At 56.6% G+C, this 17498-nt stretch overlaps 1 protein-coding gene across 1 annotated transcript in view; it reads right to left on the reverse strand.

Annotated features, from left to right (window-relative positions):
* Positions 1-2002: 2002 nt before the first annotated feature.
* Positions 2003-17498, reverse strand: part of SH3PXD2B (SH3 and PX domains 2B) — an 89184-nt gene continuing 73688 nt past the window's right edge. The window contains exons 9-13 of the mRNA XM_008147608.3: positions 15014-15131; positions 11713-11939; positions 8647-8696; positions 7609-7734; positions 2003-4728 (exon numbers count right to left, since the gene is read on the reverse strand). Coding sequence (XP_008145830.1) covers positions 3181-4728; positions 7609-7734; positions 8647-8696; positions 11713-11939; positions 15014-15131 — 2069 coding nt within the window. The 3' untranslated portion in view covers positions 2003-3180. The remainder of the gene's footprint in view (positions 4729-7608; positions 7735-8646; positions 8697-11712; positions 11940-15013; positions 15132-17498) is intronic.

Genomic DNA, 17498 nt, shown 5'->3' on the forward strand with positions numbered 1-17498 from the left:
GAGCGCCGGCACCTGCCCTTTAATGTGGCCTCTGCTCTCCTCTTCCACCCGGGAATGAAATCCCCCGTGGGCTCAGGAATGTTTTAAGGCCGAGAACGCAGCCTGAGAAACCGTGGCGGAGGCTCACGAAGGCTGGAAGCCTGATGGGGCCCTCGGGTTCCGCAGAAGGCGAGGGTAGTAGAAGCGGTTCCAGCCCTCCCCACGCCTCAACCCGGGACAAGGACATAACCCCACCAAATGGCAAAGACATTTTGAGCGGAAAAATTTCAGCAAAGGCTTATTTCATCAAGTGGTAGCCCTAAAACTCGGATTTTCCAAAGATTTGGTGGCACCACGAGCTGTAGTTTTACCCTAAGATGCGAGATGAAATACAGGAAGTAAGCAGGGGAGGCGGTGTCACTGTCTGCCTTTCAGAGGGGCATTGACCTGTGACCCACTGACCTGTAATCGTGGGGCAGGCGGAGGAGAAACTCAAAGTCACAGGGAGGGACCCCCGCTTTCCAGGGGCAGGGGAGGTCCCGGGCGTGGGGAGACAAATCCCGGGATCCCAGTCTCAGCTTGGCTACTGCCGCTATTTGGATGGAGACAGGAATGTGACCTCATGCCCTGAACCCCGATTTTCTCACTACAGACCGGGACTGACCTCACGCACCTCCCAGGGCTATCTCGAGGACCACGCTAAAGGGGGGATCGTGTCTGAGCCCCGGTGGCCTGCCGGAGCGTGGCGTGGGGGCTATTCCTACAGCCCGAGGCCGATCCCCACGGCGGAAACTCCAGGCGAGTTCTGCATTTGCTCTGTCAATTGCTCACAGGATAGAGGCCACAGTCCTGGATGGTGTGAACCTAAGTCCACAGTCAAGGACAGCTAGGGAGAGCCACTGCCACCAAGACCCCCACTTCCAGGTGCCTGGGGAAGTGCCCGCCCCTGGGGCAAAAGATGCTGAGAGAGGGGGCCTCAGGGCACAAGTGTATCCTGAGGAAAGAACAGTGAACGAGAGGAATGTGGCTTCAGTACCTTCAGTTCCCATCAGAATAACAACAACAATAACAATAATAACAATAATAATAATAAAGGCAAGTTCTTTCATTTGCAGAAAAACATTCTGCCCAGAGAAAGAACGAGTCCCTCCCCACCCGGCTGATCCCCCGGAGGAGGGTATGAGGTCGAAGACAAGCACCTTCAGTGGAATCAGCAAACGGAAAGCAAAGCTCCTACAGCTGGGCAGCGCGCAGCCTGCCTGCCCAGCGGCTGGCGCGGTAGGAGCTCAGGCAGAACTTGAAAAGGTCCATGAAAGTGAATCAGGAAAAAAAAAAAGTACAGTTCTGTCTTGAAATGTAGTCAAATCCTGCATAACAGCCTCATCACAGGGGTGTAGACCAAAGTGGATCAGACACTCAGGAAAACATGCTACGGGGCCTCCTCCCCAGTGTGGGGACCGGGAAGAGTGGGCGGCCCTCTTCCAGCTGCCTCCCTTCTCCCCCCAGGGGCCGGGGGCGAGCAGGGGCAGCGAGGAGCACCTCGGGGCCCTGCCCCCGGGTTGGCGGGGATGGGACTTACAGGCGGACTGAAGGGATGAAATGGTCTGGGGTCTGACTCAGCCAGAGCCCAGGTGGTGGTGGGGGGGCCTTTGGCACTGCAGGTGGACAGCGAGCACCCCCAGGGAAGCTGGCTTTGTGGTCCCAAAGGCATGGCAGCCAATGAACACCGACTCGGAGCCTCTGGGGCAGGACAGGGCCTCGTCCTCTCCTGCAGGGTGGGGGTGGGGGTGGGGTGGGGAGGATACTGCTCTCTCACCCCCAGGCAGCCCGGCCCACAGGCAGGAGCTCCGGGCCAGGAGCTGGAAACCCTGGGTCCTGGTTCTAGTCCCGTACGTGGCCGTGACTCCATGTGAACCACACCATCAAAATGGGTGGGAGGGCTGCCCTGGGTTCCTCCCAGTGAGACAGACAGGGAGCGTGCGGTGGGGGAAGGGAGGGGGAAGGAACTACGAGAGCCAGAGAGGAGTGGGAAGCAGCAGCAGAGAGCGACAGGAGGCGCTGCCCGGCCCTTGGGTCCCTGTCATCTGAGGGGGCCACTGCTTGCTATGCTCAGCCTGCTGGAGAACCAGCTGCTGGCCTTTGAGCCACCTGGGCCCCTCAAGGCTGGCATGTGAGACCACCCCAGCTCCCTCTGCTCCATCCGCTCTCTCCCTCCGGGACACCAGCTCGGGAGCAAAGAGCAGGGCTCCGGCACCCGAGGCTCTCCCTCCCCCTGCCTGGATTCAAGTCCTCTTCCCCCTCTTCCCAGCTAATGTGCCTCGGGCACACTGCGCCCAAGTTTCCTCATCTGTAAAACGGGTATAATATTACAAGAGAGGGTTGTTGTGAGGGTTAAACACGAATGCAAAGTGCCGCGTACAGTTTGGCACCGACTAGCTACTCAGCAAAGGGGCGCTCAGCACGGAGCATGGCTTGTTAATGGTCCTCTTCTTTCCAACAAACGTGGAGATTCTTGGTCTGAGTGGACAGAAGCGACGTGCCCCAGGGCGGGGCGGGGATCGTCCGGAGGCTGGCACTTGCTCCAGGCTGGACCCGCCCCTTTAGGACGGATCAGGTTCAAAGACAGAAGCTGGGAGGCCCACTCCCTCGTGGGGCAGTTGCATCTGGTCAAACCTGAGAGGCCCAGGGCCTGAGGCCTCGGACAGAAGGACACCCCCCTGGGATTGGCCATGGAGCCGCCTTCTATGTAGAGTGAAGTCCTTTCTGGTACCGGGCATTTGGGAAACGGGGTGAATAAAGTCACTGGGCTTTTCGACATGGAGCAAGCTGTCACGGGCTGCGGGCTGCCAGCGACTGCCCCTCGCTGCGCCGGGTCCAAGCAGCGGGGAATCCTTCTGCAGGTTCTCCCCGTGGCGGGTCCCGGTCCCGGAGGCCTGGAGGGTCACGGTCCGGCTGCCGGGTGGGCAGGGAAGCGCGGGGCGATGCCACTGGCCTTAAGGCAGGGATACCGAGCGGAGAGAGAGCAAGGGCGTGGCCGCGGCGCCTCCAGGGCTGGCTCCACCCACGGGAGGGAGGAAACCACAGCCCCCCAGAGCCTGCCTTCCTTGGAAGCCGCGTGGAGGATGATAAATTAAGAGGCATATTAAATACGTGGGTGAAACCAGGGGGGCACGCGGGGCCTCCACACGGGGAGGCGGGAGGCTAGGGCTTCTTGCGGAGATAGTTGGAGGGAATCCAGCCTTCCCAGGAGGGCGCCCCGCTGAGGACCTGGCAGAACCACCAGCCGCTGCTGTTCTTCTCCCGGACCTCGAACACCGTCCCCTCCTGGAAGCTGCTGGTGTCTTCGTCCCCTTCGAAGCTGGCCACGGCCACGTACAGGTCCTTCGGGCTGTCGGCACCGGGGCAGGGGGCCGCCGCCGCCTTCTCCCTGTTCTCTCCCATCTTGCCCGCCATCCGTGGGCCCAGCCCGCCTTTCCCTCGGAGGTCTTCTAGGCCCCCCGAGGAGTTGGCCAGAAAAGGTTTGGCTTTCGGAGGGACCAGCAGGGCCCGGCCTGGGGCAGGAGCGGCCCTGCCTTCGCTGGCCTCTCGCTGCGGCCCCAGGGGCTCCGGGAGGGGCCTGGGTGAGGAGGAGGTTTTCTTGGGGGGAGGTGGTCTGCGGGGCGGGATCACGGGTCTCTGCTGGGGAGCCTCCTGGGGAGCCTCTCTGAGAGGCGCGGGCACATTCTTAGGCGCAGGATCCGTGGTCTTGGCTGGCTTCGGAGGGGGTCTGCAGGGGACCTCCTTGGGGCCGAGCCCGTCCTGTTTGCCCGTCCTGTCCGGAGCGCGACCGGGCCCCTCCCCTGGGAGGAAGCTGCGGCTGAAGGCCGCGTCCTGGCCCCCAACAGCCTGGTGGCCGCTCTCTCCGTCCGGCAAGGGCTTCTCGTGGGGCTTGGCGGGCCTGAGCTTGCTCCTGAGGTTGCAGATGTCCACCTGCTCTTCGCCCTGAGGTGCCTCGATCCTGGGGGAGGAAGCTGGTTTTGGCCTCACCTGAGGTTTGGACTTCAGGAAGGGGTTCTGGGCTATGGCTTCCGGCTTCTCCTCCGGCGGGTCGGCTTTGGGTTTGGAGATGGGCCGGAGGTTGGGCTTCTTCACTTCCTTGGCCAATACTTTATGGCCACACTCCAGCCCCATCTCGTTTTTCAGCTGGAATACCTTGCTTTTGTCAGGTTTGGGCTCTGGCTTCTTGCCGTCCCGGGTCGGGGGGCTGTGTTTAGCTGGAATCATTGGCAAAATCATGCCCGGAGGCTTGGGCGAGGAGCCCCTGAGCTGCTCCAGCCGCTGCCGCTCGCGCTCCTGCAGCTCCCCTTCCGACTTGATGATGGATTCTTTCCGGGGAGGGAGGCTGGGCTTCTCCTCCTGGATGAGGTCGGAGATCTCCTCGTAGCCGGTGCACGGCACGTCGGGAGGCGCCTTTCTCAGGACCTCCTTCCCGCCCTTCCAGTCTTTGGACCTCGGCATCCCAGAGTCCACGGCGCCGAGCGGCGCATCGGGCAGGGGCCGAGAGGGGCCGCCAGCGTCACCGCCCGTGCTGGTCTCCATCGCTGCATCCCCCAGCCGGAGCTGGGCCATCTCATTGGGCAAGGGAGCCAGGAAGTTGGGTCTCGAGGCATTGCTGGTCTTCTTGTACTTGTCAATGAAGGTTGCTGGCGCCCATCCTTCCTTATCTTCAATCTGAATGTACCACCAGCCACTCAAGTTCTTCTCGATCACCTGGGCGGGAGGAAGAGGAGAGCACTTAGTAGGCGTGGTTCCAGAGCCAGTGGACCAGGGCGGTGTCCCTCCCCCTGCCTGGCGGGAGGAAGAGGAGAGCACTTAGTGGGTGTGGTTCCAGAGCCAGTGGACCAGGGCGGTGTCGGAGACCCACGCGCACCTGAGTCCCGGAAGCGGGGATGGGCTCTCAGCAGGTTCCCAGACAACATCTATGGTGGATAGCAGCCTATGGAGACTACCGTGTGTCAGCAACATCTCCCATGCGGGTGGGTTCCAGTCTAACTCTGAATTTCCCCAGAAGCAGTCCCTGACACATGGACATGGGCACAGGCGGTTAGTTTGGGCGATGACCTCAGGAAGTCACAGGTGAGGAAACAGGGAACGTGAGGGCCTATTATGAACAGGTTTTGCTCTGGGCCACCGGGGCTTCATCCACCAGGGACCCTCCGAGAGACCATGCAGAATCAGACCTCCCCACGGGGTGTGGGGACAGTTACCCCGGGACTCACAGTCCTTTCCCCCAGGGGTTAACTCCCCTTTCTGCGGGTGGTGCTACATGGGAGGTAGGAAGCCATCAGCTGCAGGGACCTGGATGCAGCTGCAAGTCAACTCAGGTGGTTGGGACGCAGGACGGGCCCCCCGTGGAGTCTGCTACAGTTCTAAAGTTCAAGGTGAAATGCATAGGCAGCCCCAAGCAGCCCTGGTCGCTGCTCCTTTGGCTGAGCACAGGTACAGTGGCTGACGGGTGCTCACGGCCATGCTGCATGAGAAATGTGTATCCTTAGATGTGGGCACCTCGCTCAGCTCACGGGTACACAGAGGGGAACTGATGATGAAGGAGGCAAACACACTTTCACCTCACCGCCTTCCCCCTCTGGGATACCCACTCACTGAGGGGAACGGTGGGTGGAACCCCCTCCGTATTTAAGATCTTATGTTCAGTCCCATGGACCTAAATTGACTGGGGTGAAAGGTACCCCATGCTGATTGCTAGGAGCGGAGTTGGATCTGCCCAAAACTCATGTCGAAGCCCCGGACCTTAGAATGTGACTCTACTTGGAGAGCGAACCTTTAAAAGGTAATTAAGTTAAATGGGGTCATTAGGGTGGGCCCTAGTCCCATACGACTGGTGTCCTTAGAAGAAGAGATTAGGACACAGGAGAACATACAGAAGGAGGGACAACCATGTGAGCACACGGTGAGAAGAGGGCCCCTGGCAGCGAAGGGGAGAAGCCCCAAGAGAAACCAGCCCTGCGGACACTGTGACCTTGGACTTCCAGCCTCCAGAACTGTGCGAAAATAAATCCGTTGTTTAAACCAGCGGTCGCCAACCTTCTGGACCTCACGGACCACCAGGGGTCCGCGGACCACCGGTTGGCGACCGCCGGTTTAAACCACCCCGACGTTGGTCTTCTGTGACGGCAGCCCAAGCTAATGAATACCCGGTTCTCTGGCAGGCTCTGTGCATGCCATCTGACTCATGCTCACAACTGCCCCATGAGATGGGGTTACGATCCCATTTCACAGATGCAGAACCGAGCCTCAGGAGAGCTGAGGACTCGCAGAGGGTCAAGAGAGCCCACAGTGGAGGCGGGAGTTCAAGGCAGGCTGAGCCTTCCCCACTATCTGTCCCTGTCCCGGAAAGGGGACCCTGCCTGGGAGGAGCTGTGCCTGGGGTAATAAAATGCGGGCAAAGAGGGCGGCGGGCATAGTTCTGCTGCTGCACGCTGCGCCCAGCTCCGAGAGGGGGCAGAGGCTGGGCTCCGGGGCCTGCAGTCCTGGCTTCTAGTTCTGGCTTCACCACTTACTGCCCAAATGGCCCTGCACAAACCACATTCCTGAGGTTCCACACCTCGCAAAACAGACAATGGTAAGAACAATGACACCCACCGCAGGTTTTCATGATGGCCACATAAGCTAATGCATACAGCAGGTGGCTGGTGCTGAAAGGTAAACGTTACCTGTTATTAAATTACAGCAGGGATTACTGAGAGAGCAGGGTGCACGTGACAGGCATATACTTAAGTCCCATTGGACGCGCTCCAGAAAAGGGCGCTGATAAATGTGAGCCCTTCACCTGAGGGTGACTGGCATCCTTCCAACACTTGGTAGCTATGGTAACAATTAAAGGCGATTCTGGGCATACAAGTCATTGCGGGTGCATCCGTGAATTCAACAATCGTTCATACTAAGAATAATCAAAATGAAATCCATCAGTGAGGATTTGCTAAGCTTACACTCTATACAAAGTACTATTGTGAAAGCGCTAAACATCTGTGTTCTTAATTATGACTTGTGGGAGTTTTCACTTCCTAGAGAGAAGCTCAGAGCTATTATGAATAAAAGCAAATTCAAAATCAAAAGAATGGGGAGGAAAGAGAAGAGCCTGGTCTTCAAAACCAAAGACACCCAGGTTCAAATCCCAGCTTCACTACTTACTAGCTATGGAACCAGGAGCAATGTACCTGGCCTCTCTTTGTCTCAAGTACATCTGTAAAATGGGCTGAAGATACTGACTTCTCTCGGAACTTCTGTGAAGATCAGTATGTAACGTGCCTGGCACAGAGAGGTGCCTGTATCATCATCATTACACACGTTAGGAAGAAACGTAGACCAGGCAAGGAGGTAGGAGCGCCTGGTCGCTCCACCGCTACCACAGTGTGGTTCTACTCATGAATTCTGAAGGCTAATGCGATACTGAAATGAACCAGGAAGCAAATGAGAGAAGAGGAAAACAGAGGATGTAGAATTTATCATAAGAAAAAAAAAAAAAAACTTGGTTAAGCCAAAATCTTTATATAATGTTATTAACCAATGTTACTACAACAAATTAAAAAGAAAGAGAAAAAGAATCACAGGTAGGACACCAGGTTCACTCACCTCGACCTTGAGGCCCGCCTGGAAGCTGATGCCATCAGGGATGGTTGTCTGGAACTCGGCAATGGTGTAATACTCTTCCTCCACTTGGGGTGGGATGGGGGGCTTGGGCAGGTTGAGACCCCGAGGCTGGTAGGATTAAACACAGTGCTAAGTCCCATGAAGCCCATCACCATGGCGCCGAAGGAGGGGAGATGCTGTGTGTGTGGGGGGGTGTGCGCGCGCTAAGGGACTCGGGCACACAATCATCCTCGAGGGGGCGCTGGTGGACCCACGGACCAAACAAAGAGGACCACTCCGATCATCATCTCCTAGATGGGCCACTGGCCCTTCGGCTTGAGAGCGAAGAGAAGAAACATTAGCCAACAATCATGAAAATGTGAGGCAAGGCAATATTCCCTGAACTGAAGAGGCAGCGAGGGTGGTGGAAAGAACACAGGTTTGCAGATCAGACCCATCTGGGTTAGAATCTAATCCTGATTCTGTGTGTGACGGGGGACAAAGCACACCCCCTCTGGAGCCTCAGTCTCATCTCCTGTGGAATGGGGATGATATCAGGGTCAACCTGGTGGGGCCACTGTCACCATCCCACAAGTGAATGGAGTGGAGCACCCAGCGCACTGCATGGCACCCACCAGGTGCTCACTAAGACTTGAAAAAAAGACGGCCCATTTTTCAATGTATTGGTTAGAAAGATACCTAAAGAATAAAAATAAAAAAATGTATGCAAGTCAAACATTAGAATGGCACCACAAACGATATTTGTGTCTCATTGCAGTTCCGGTCTCAAGTGACCTTGTTTGAGGAGATGGGTAAGACAAAGGGAGGTGGGCTCAGGAAGCAGAGGGCACATCCTGAGGCCTGTCACAAAGCCACGGGCAACCTGTCTTTCCACCCGTTGAGGGCACGTGCCACCTGCCCAGCCTGCTTCTCGAGGCCGCTGTGTGCACAGGAAGAAAGCATCTCGGGAAAGGGCGAGGTACGTGTGAGGGGCTAGTTCCAGGTCAGGGACTGTTTCCCCAGAAGCAAGGGGCCACTTACTATGGTCATATCCCGGCGAGGAGGGGGTCTCTGCCTCATCTTGGGCGATCCTATAAAGAGAGGAGATCTTGTTTCACACACGTGCAGAATTCTACAGACAAAACTCCCGAGGGGGACGCCAGGGAAGATCTGTTCCGTCCTACACAAGATAAGGCATAACGGTCTGCACCGGCGTTAGGGAGCTGCCGTGACCCTTCCCGTGAGAAGAGCTGGATTCGGAAGGGGCTCAGGACAGCCGTGTGCAGGAGCACTGGGAAGCTTTATAGGAAGGGCAAACGTGTAGGCTTCTGAATAACGCAGAGGCGGGCTGCAACAAGCTATACGACTCACTGAGCCTCAGGACCCTCACCTGCCGAAGGGGAATAACGCCTACCTCCCAGGGGCAGTGGTGGGGGTTAAAGCAAACAGTACGTGTGAGGCTCCTGGCACATGGCAGACATGCCATACATGTTACTGCCCCTGGCTTTGTGCTCTAGAACCGTGGTCGGCAAACTGCGGCTCGCGAGCCACAGGTGGCTCTTTGGCCCCTTGAGTGTGGCTCTTCCACAAAATACCACGGCCTGGGCGAGTCTATTTTGAAGAAGTGGCATTAGAAGAAGTTTAAAAAATTTGGCTCTCAAAAGAAATTTTAATCGTCGTACTGTTGATATTTGGCTCCGTTGACTAATGAGTTTGCCGACCACTGACCTAGAACAAACCCACTTTAAACATGTAAACAGAACCAAACCAACTCGGGCTGAGGCCTTCAGGAATTTTTACTCTGGAGTTGGTGTTGCCCTCCCTCTGGGCCTCAGGGTCAGGAAGAGGGTGACTTTGCAGTGGTCCAAGGCTCCTGGCTAAAGGCAGAATATTGAGAAAGGCACCTCATGCGTTGCCAGAGCTGGTTTAGCACGGGTCTACACAGAGGCGTAGTTTTGACAGTTGGGTTGTGGAGATGACTGCTCATCTCTTAAATAACCATCTCCTCTGCCTTCTCTTAGAATAAACAGCAAGAGTTTTAGCCAGACACTTAGCTGACTATATAAAGACTACATTTCCCAGACTCCCTTGCAGCTAGGTATTGCCATGGGACTGAGTTCTGGTCAATAGAATGTGAGAGAATGGGAATAAGGCAGCTTCTGAGTCAAGTCTGCCACTTCTCTCTGCCTCTTTTTCACTGGTTGGACTAGTGGTGAACCATCCTAGACTAGAGGGATGAGGGCCACACACAATAGATGCAGTGTAATAAGATTCTTGACTTCACGCAGTTGTTATAGCAGCCCGTGACATATATCTGAACTCTTTTTCAAGAAATAAACACCCCCCCCCAAAAAAAAAGAATAAAAAATATTTTAAAAAAAGAAATAAACATCTAGCCGAAACCGGTTTGGCTCAGTGGATAGAGCGTCGGTCTGCAGACTGAAAGGTCCCAGGTTCGATTCCGGTCAAGGGCATGTACATTGGTTGGGGGCACATCCCCGGTGGGGGGTGTGCAGGAGGCAGCTGGTCGATGTTTCTCTCTCATCGATGTTTCTAGCTCTCTATCCCTCTCCCTTCCTCTCTGTGGAAAATCAATAAAATATATTTAAAAAAAAGAAAAAAAAGAAACAAACATCTAAATTATTTGAGCCACTGTTACAGGGTGTATGTTGGTGGTGGGGTGGGGGGTGTCTTTGTTTAAGCACCTGAACCAATCTCAACACGAGGTTTCAGGTTTCCATTTGCTCCTCTAGGTTCATGGGAATCCTCCTGTGCTCTTGGCCATGAAAGAACAGAATCACAGAAACTAGGTGCCGGACAGAACCCCTGCCATGGCTTGCCAGTGCTTTCTCAGAGCAGGGAAGCAGAGAATGTGAAACTCAAGAAGCTCTTGGACTAAAAGAGCCACTATAAACAACTGGAAAAGCCCAGCCAGGGACAAGTGACTTCATCCCTACAACTAATTTCTGCTCTGGACACCCGGACAGAGCCTCGTGCGTGCGGAGGGAGTCCTAGGGATGCGGCAGACAGGAATGAGCCCTGGTCTCGGGTGTGCTGGGAATATTAAACGGTGAACTATACATGGGGAGGCTTCGGAGAGCAAGATGGATAAAGAAATGTTGTTGGAGTGAACCCAACTTAAAAGGGCCAGCTTTTTCTTCCTCTAGCTCAGAAATGGGGCTGTGTAGCCCTAACCGGTTTGGCTCAGTGGATAGAGCGTTGGCCTGCGGACTGAAGGGTCCCAGGTTCGATTCCGGTCAAGGGCATGTACCTTGGTTGCGGGCACATCCCCAGTAGGGGGTGTGCTGGAGGCAGCTGATCGATGTTTCTCTCTCATCGATGTTTCTAACTCTCTATCCCTCTCCCTTCCTCTCTGTAAAAAATCAATAAAATATATATTAAAAAAAAAAGAAAAAAAGAAATGGGGCTGTGTAGAGAGGGCACTGGTGCGGAGCCAGGTGGGCCTGGGTTCAAGTCCCAGCCCCACCGTTTACTAGCTGGGGGGCCTTGGACAAACCACTTCATTTCTCTGTTTTCTAATCTGTAAAATAAAAGCTAGTGCCCGGCTGGTGTTGCTCAGTGGTTGAGCATCCGTTGACCCATGAACCAGGAGGTCACGGTTCAATTCCCGGTCAGGGCACAGACCCTGGTTGCAGGCTCGATTCCCAGTAGGGGGCATGCAAGACGAAACCAATCAATAATTCTCTCATGTTTCTCTTTCTCTCCCCCTCTCCCTTCCTCTCTCTGAAATCAATAAAAATATATTTAAAGAATTATTTAAAAATTAAAGTAGGAAGCCCCTCAGAGGTGGTTATGTGGAGTCCATGAGAATGATGATAAGATCCCGGGCACACAGTAGGGGCTTGAGAAACAGTAGCTATCTCGATCATCGTGAGACAGTGGGAAAATAGGATCTGGAGCAGGAAAGCAGTGTTTCTCCACTCAGGTTCTGCACCTTGCTGGCGGAATGATCTGGAACAAGTTACCTGGGGTTTCTGAGCCTCTGCTTCCTTATCTACAGGAGGAGGGACAGTGCATGAGGAGCAGCGAGCCCAGAGCCTCGTCCCCCAGTCCCCCAGCCTCCGGGACCCGGTGGGTGTCACTCACTCTGCTTGACGTCGCCGTCTGGCAGCGGGCGGCCTTCAAAGCGGCCGTCCCTCTGGTTGCTGAGCGGCTCCTTCTCCCTGCCCACGGAGTTCGGCGGCCGGGAAACTCCATCCAGGTCCAGGACGCCCGTGTGGGCAGGTGAGCCGGGGCCCAGCTTCAGGGAGAAGGGCTCCCCGCTGCTCTTCTTTAGGTACGAGGCTGGGGCCCAGCCCTCTTTGCCCTGGTACCTGGGAGGAGGAGGGAGGATGCTGGTCAGGTTGCTCTGCCAGGCCCATGGGAAGCAGCCACACGCCTACTGTGAACCACATTTCCGGGCCCAGATGGCAGGAACGAAGGGTCGCAAGTGCCCAGGGCCAGAGGCTGGCACGCTGCTTGCTGCCTCCTGGCAAAGCCTAAGCCCTCAGAGCTCGGCATTCCAGACCTTTCCAACTTGGCCTCTGCGTGCCTCCCAGCAACCCCCATGTCCCACCCACCCTACTCGGCCTGCAGCCTCCCAAACGCGCTTTCAACCCCCGTGCCCCCCGTTCTTGGGAGACCCTCAGCCTGCAAAGCCCCTTCCCCCGCCCCTCCCTGCTTCTCTTTCCCAGCTCTGCTTAACACCATGTCCTCTCTCGAGCCTTCCCTGAGCCTCACGGAGAACGAAGCCCTCCCTCCACGGTGCCCAGTGGCCTGCAATGCCACAGTTCCAATGCCTGTAACACAACTGCACTTGGTCTGCCTCCCAGTTAGAACGCAAGGTCTGGGCAGGCCATGCTGGCTCCATCTCTGTGTGCCCAGGGTCTGAGTGCCAGTGAGGTGAATCAATAAAAGGGAAAACTGCCAATGGGCTTGGCAAGGGGAAGTGGCCTCCACTAACGTGGCTGTCCCCTCACAGCCATCGCTGCAGTGACAACAATAATGATAATGCTAACTGGCACTCAGAGGGCCCTTACTGTCCTGTTCTGTGTACTTTGGAGCTGTTGATGGATCTCATCCATCCGATGCCGGGAGGTGGCCGACAGGCTCTCAGACCTAGGCGGCTGGCACCTGGCTGTGCCCCTAACCTCCATGCTCTGCTGCCTCTTCCCCGGCAGCTCCGGCTCCGGGCACAGGGAGGGCGGGGCTCTGTTCCCGTTGGTTACACACGCATTCCTGCATTCCGACGGGGATGAAGCAAGTGGGGGCTGGTTCCTGGTCACCAGGGGTCAGCCGGGTGTCACTGGACTGCGGAGTGACGGAGACCCGGACAGACCAGCTCACTGAATTCCCTTTAGAATCACGTAATTCTCTGCGTGGAACTCAGTTTAATGGCATGACCCACGGGGTTGGTCTGCATCACAGGTGTTCTAGAGCCGCTCACCCTGCTTGTGATGGTCGCCTGTGCCCGTCTCTTCTGAACTCCATGTTCAGTGACATCACACTGGTGCTTGAAATTGGCCACGGCGGGAGTATTTGTACCATGGACATTAGCATACAACTCCAGAGCATTTTCCCCTTGGAGAGCTGATGGTTAAACATCTACCTGCACGCGCTGCTCTGGTCAGTGGAAATTAGGTGCCCACACCTTTGGGGGAATTAACACACCTAACTGACCAGCAATGACAGATGAGAGGGCCAAGTATCTTATTAAGAATTACTGTAAAAAAGAAAAAAATAATTACAGTAAGGCCCTAGTCAGTTTGGCTCAGCGGGTAGTGTGTCAGCCTGCGGACTGAAGGTCCCAGGTTCGATTCTGGTCAAGGGTACGCACCTTGGTTGCAGGTTCCTTGGCCCTGGTCAGAGTGCATGCAGGAGGCGACCAATGGATGTGTCTCTCTCACATGGGTGTTTCTCTCTGTCTCTCCCTCTCCCTTCCAATCTCTCTAAAAAATCGACGGAAGAATATCCTCGAGTGAGGATTAACAACAACAACAACAACAAAATTACTGAAAGAACTAAACAGAACTGTGTTTCAGTGAAAAAAGGTCCTTTTAACTGAAAGCACATTTATTTATAAGGAGATAGAAATCTGCAGAGTTTGGTGTCCGCCAATTTTAAAATACCCACCCTCTGCGCAGGAATAAATCTTGTCTGAGCTGGAAAATGTCAGCTCCATACCATCCTCGCCCTCAGCAGGAGGCAGGCCATTTGAGGGCACGAAGCCACAAGCAGAGAGGCAGCACACGCCGTGGCACGTGGGCTCTGGGGAGAGGGAGGCACGGGTTCGAATCCTGACTCTGTCCCTTTCTAGCTTCCGTGGAACCTTCAGATGGCCGCAGCCCTCGCTGGCATCACGCTGCCGCCTCAGGAGGGACCCGGAGCCAAGGACGCCATCCCTGAGTCCCAGAGCCACCAGGTTTCAGGACGATGTGTCGTGCGATACGATCGCATATCCGCTCAAGATGTTATGTACCGCTGCCATTACTCCTCCACAGACCGCAGTTCCGGGGTTCCCCTCCCTCAGGAGGCCCCTGTGCGGGGCTCCCCGCTCCCCCGTGTGCCTCTCCCGCACCCTGTGCGCCACCCTGGCCTGCGACTATGGATGCGTCTGTCCCCGGCGCCTGCCGGTGTGAAGCAGTGTCGTTCTCACTGCCGACTCCCCAACGCCCAGGACGGCGCTTGGTGCGTGTCTGTGGAATGAATGAATCAAGGGCCACACGCTCAGCCCCACGTGAGCAGCCCTCACGTCCCGCCTCACAGCACAGCACGGACGCTGCGTCACAGGGACCCCAGGCTTCCTCTCTCGCCCCCATTTCCCGCGGTCACAGCCTGGTTACTGGGGTGAGCAAGGAGGGGGCTCCCAGGACTCACTGCTGAACCTGGGAGAGGAAGCAGGCAGAGCAGCACGAGCTGGCCGCTCTCCCTGCTCGTGGGTTCTGACGTGATCACACCGGCGAGGACGCTGGGACGACGTGTCTGAAATGCCCCCCGCCCCCTCCCCCGCCCCCGGACTCAGAGACGAGGGCAAAGGATCGGCTCTCGGACGAGTTTCTGTCCGTGTGGGGTTAGGCGCGGTGCTGGCCGCAGGACGGGGCTGAGGTGGGAAATTTCCCCACACACGGCGGCTCAGCCTCCAGGGACTCGTGAAGAGGAACATCTGGAGGTGGAGACCGGTCTTGCTCAACAGGGTGATTGCTATCTGCGGTTCGTGGTATTTGGAGGAGGTTTTTGCTGATGATGGACTTTTAGAGAAGGATCTGAGGAGGGAGGGGAGCCAAACAGCGCCGAGGAGAAACATCCTCTCAGGCCTCAGGCCAAAGCCTCACCCCATCTGCCCTGGCTTCCAGACCTCGGTGCAGCTGGAGCCCACGTGACCTGAAGCCCACCCAGCCGCCGCGGGTACCTGATCTTCCACCAGCCTTCCAGGTTTTTCTGAATGACCTCCACCACGGCCCCTCTCTCCAGGTTCATTTCATCCTGGTCACGCGCCGTGTACGGGTAGATGACCGAGTACTTCTCCTCTGCGGGGACAAAGGGGTGACGGGGCAAGTCAAGGACACGAAGGTCCCGGGACACTGATGGTCAAGGCTGTGATCCGTGAGGTGTCCTTGCCCATCAGAGGGACAGATTTCCCCCCGAGGTTCCTGTGCACCCCCCAGGCCCTCACGTAGCCCCCGAGGACCCTGCACATGCAGCAACAGGACCCAGGACCCAGGGCAGGTCCCCATCCCTTAGCGCCACACATTCCTCTCGCCTTCTTCAAATCTGTGCTTCAAGGTCACCTCCCATGACCTTGCCTCATGCAATATTCAGTCCCACTGCCTTCTCTTCCCTCTTACCCAGGTTTCTTCCCCCCACACACAAGGAATTCCGTCCTAACACACCATAAACTTATTCTTTCTTGTGTTTTGGGTCTGCCTGCCCTGCTAGTATACGAATGCCCTTGAAGGCAGTGATCCGTGTGTCTGTCTTGCTCATTCCTCTGTCTCCAACACGGAGTCTGACACCAGGAATACTTAGTAACTGGTGAGTGAGTGAACGGGTCCCGGAGGCCTGGCGGGAGCCACCTGCTCACGTCAGAGGGGGTTAAACCGCCCGCGGCTCCTCCACAGTTCTCACCGCGAAGGGTCAGGGGTGAGCCGCTCTGGCAGCTCCTGATCTCAGGCTGAAATCGCTACCAAGCAGACGGCTAGTCATTTTCATTACGAGGCTGGGAACTGATCTTCATTTCCCATCGAGGACGCTCAGCCTCTGGAACCGACCATGCCTGACGTTCAATTTCACTTTTTAAATGAATATTTTTATTAAGATAAAATTGGCGTCTAACACTATCAGTTTCAGGTGTACATCATGATGATCAGATCTATACCTACAGACATACGTATCTCACAAAATGACTGCCTGCTTCCATTTTCATTACTATGACCGGGGCGCCTTCCACCCCACTCTCTGGTTTCCTGCCCCCTCCCCCCAAGCCAAGGGAACATCCCTGGGGCCCCACCTTCCTCCTATCTCCTCTGAGAGCTGCCTCCAGCCGTGCCCCTCCCACCCCTGCTGCAAGGGTGGCTGTTGTCACACTAGGACAGGCCCTCCAGAGAGCAAGAGAACAGCTTCCTTCCCCAGCACTGCGGCTACGGCTGCTGAGCCAGACGATGGCTGCTGAGCCAGGCGACAGCTGAGCCCCAGGGGAACCCCGGGGGAGGGGGCTTTCCGGTCTTGGTTACATCCCGGGCCCTGGGGAGTGGCGAGCCAGCTGTGGGCTGGTGGGGATGGTTAGCGTGCGGGCGCTGACTCTGCCTGTGGGAAAACACCGGGGCCTGCCCGGGGCCTGCCCAGCTGGTGCAGAGGGAGGCGGAAGACACGCAGGGCGTTTATTTATTTATTGATCTAGCCCACTGACCTGCTCTGTGGGGCTGAGCTGACTCGAGTTGCACATATCCTGTGCACAGCAGCGTCAGCTGTTCCTCTCGCTCCAGGCGGCTGCGGGTGGGGGCGGGGTAATTCAACCCTGTCTGTGCACAGACGTGCTGCTCGGTCGGGTCCCAGACTCAGTGCAGTTAGTCCTACGGGCCCTGGACTCCAGGGGCCAGCACCCAGAGTGAGCTGGATCACACCAGGGGGTTCTCTAGCACCCAGAGCCTCCGGGGGCCCTAACAACGCTTAAGGTAGACCTTCGAGACTGAATGGGGGCGCCCGATGGCACCGCGGCTGAGCGCCCACCCACCCTTCCTACCCACTCCACCCACAGGGTGTGGGTGAGGCTGACTTCACCACCTCCTGGAGGGAGCGGGGGGGGGGGGGTGTGACCCTGGCCTGGCATCCCCCGACCACCGTGACTGATACAAGGATGGTGTGTGACCCACGTGGGCCAGCTGGCACCCTTCCTGGGATCTGTGCTGAAGGAGAAGCACCTTCTGCAGTGGGTGTCCCTGGAGGGGCCCGGAACGACGCTCGCCGTGAGACAACGGTTCCAGCAAGGTAGAGAGCAGAGCAGAGAGGTGGCGAGAGTGAGTCTCAGGGCCCCAGGATGTTTTCCAGCCCCTGGATCCAGCCATGCCTGAAGCTAGCCCTACCCTGGGCTTTTCAGCGATGAGTCGATATACTTTCCTTTTTGTTTACGCCAGTGTGACGTGCGCTTCTTTTCCTTGCCCTCAAACGTGCCACCGGCTCGGCATCACAGAAGCCCCCAGACATCATTTCTTAACCCCAGGCTCCCTCCTCCCAAAACTACATGCCAACACATACACACACGGCACAGACACGATCCCTTTCTCACATGCAGCAGGCACAGGCTGCCCAGAGCAGGAGGCGCATGCAGACGCAAGGAACCGGGAAGAAAACTCCGCGGTAGACAACCTTGCCGCCAGCTGATGGCGTACAAGTCCCCC

Source organism: Eptesicus fuscus, chromosome 6 (genome assembly GCF_027574615.1).
Source record: "Eptesicus fuscus isolate TK198812 chromosome 6, DD_ASM_mEF_20220401, whole genome shotgun sequence".
Lineage (NCBI taxonomy): Eukaryota > Metazoa > Chordata > Mammalia > Chiroptera > Vespertilionidae > Eptesicus > Eptesicus fuscus.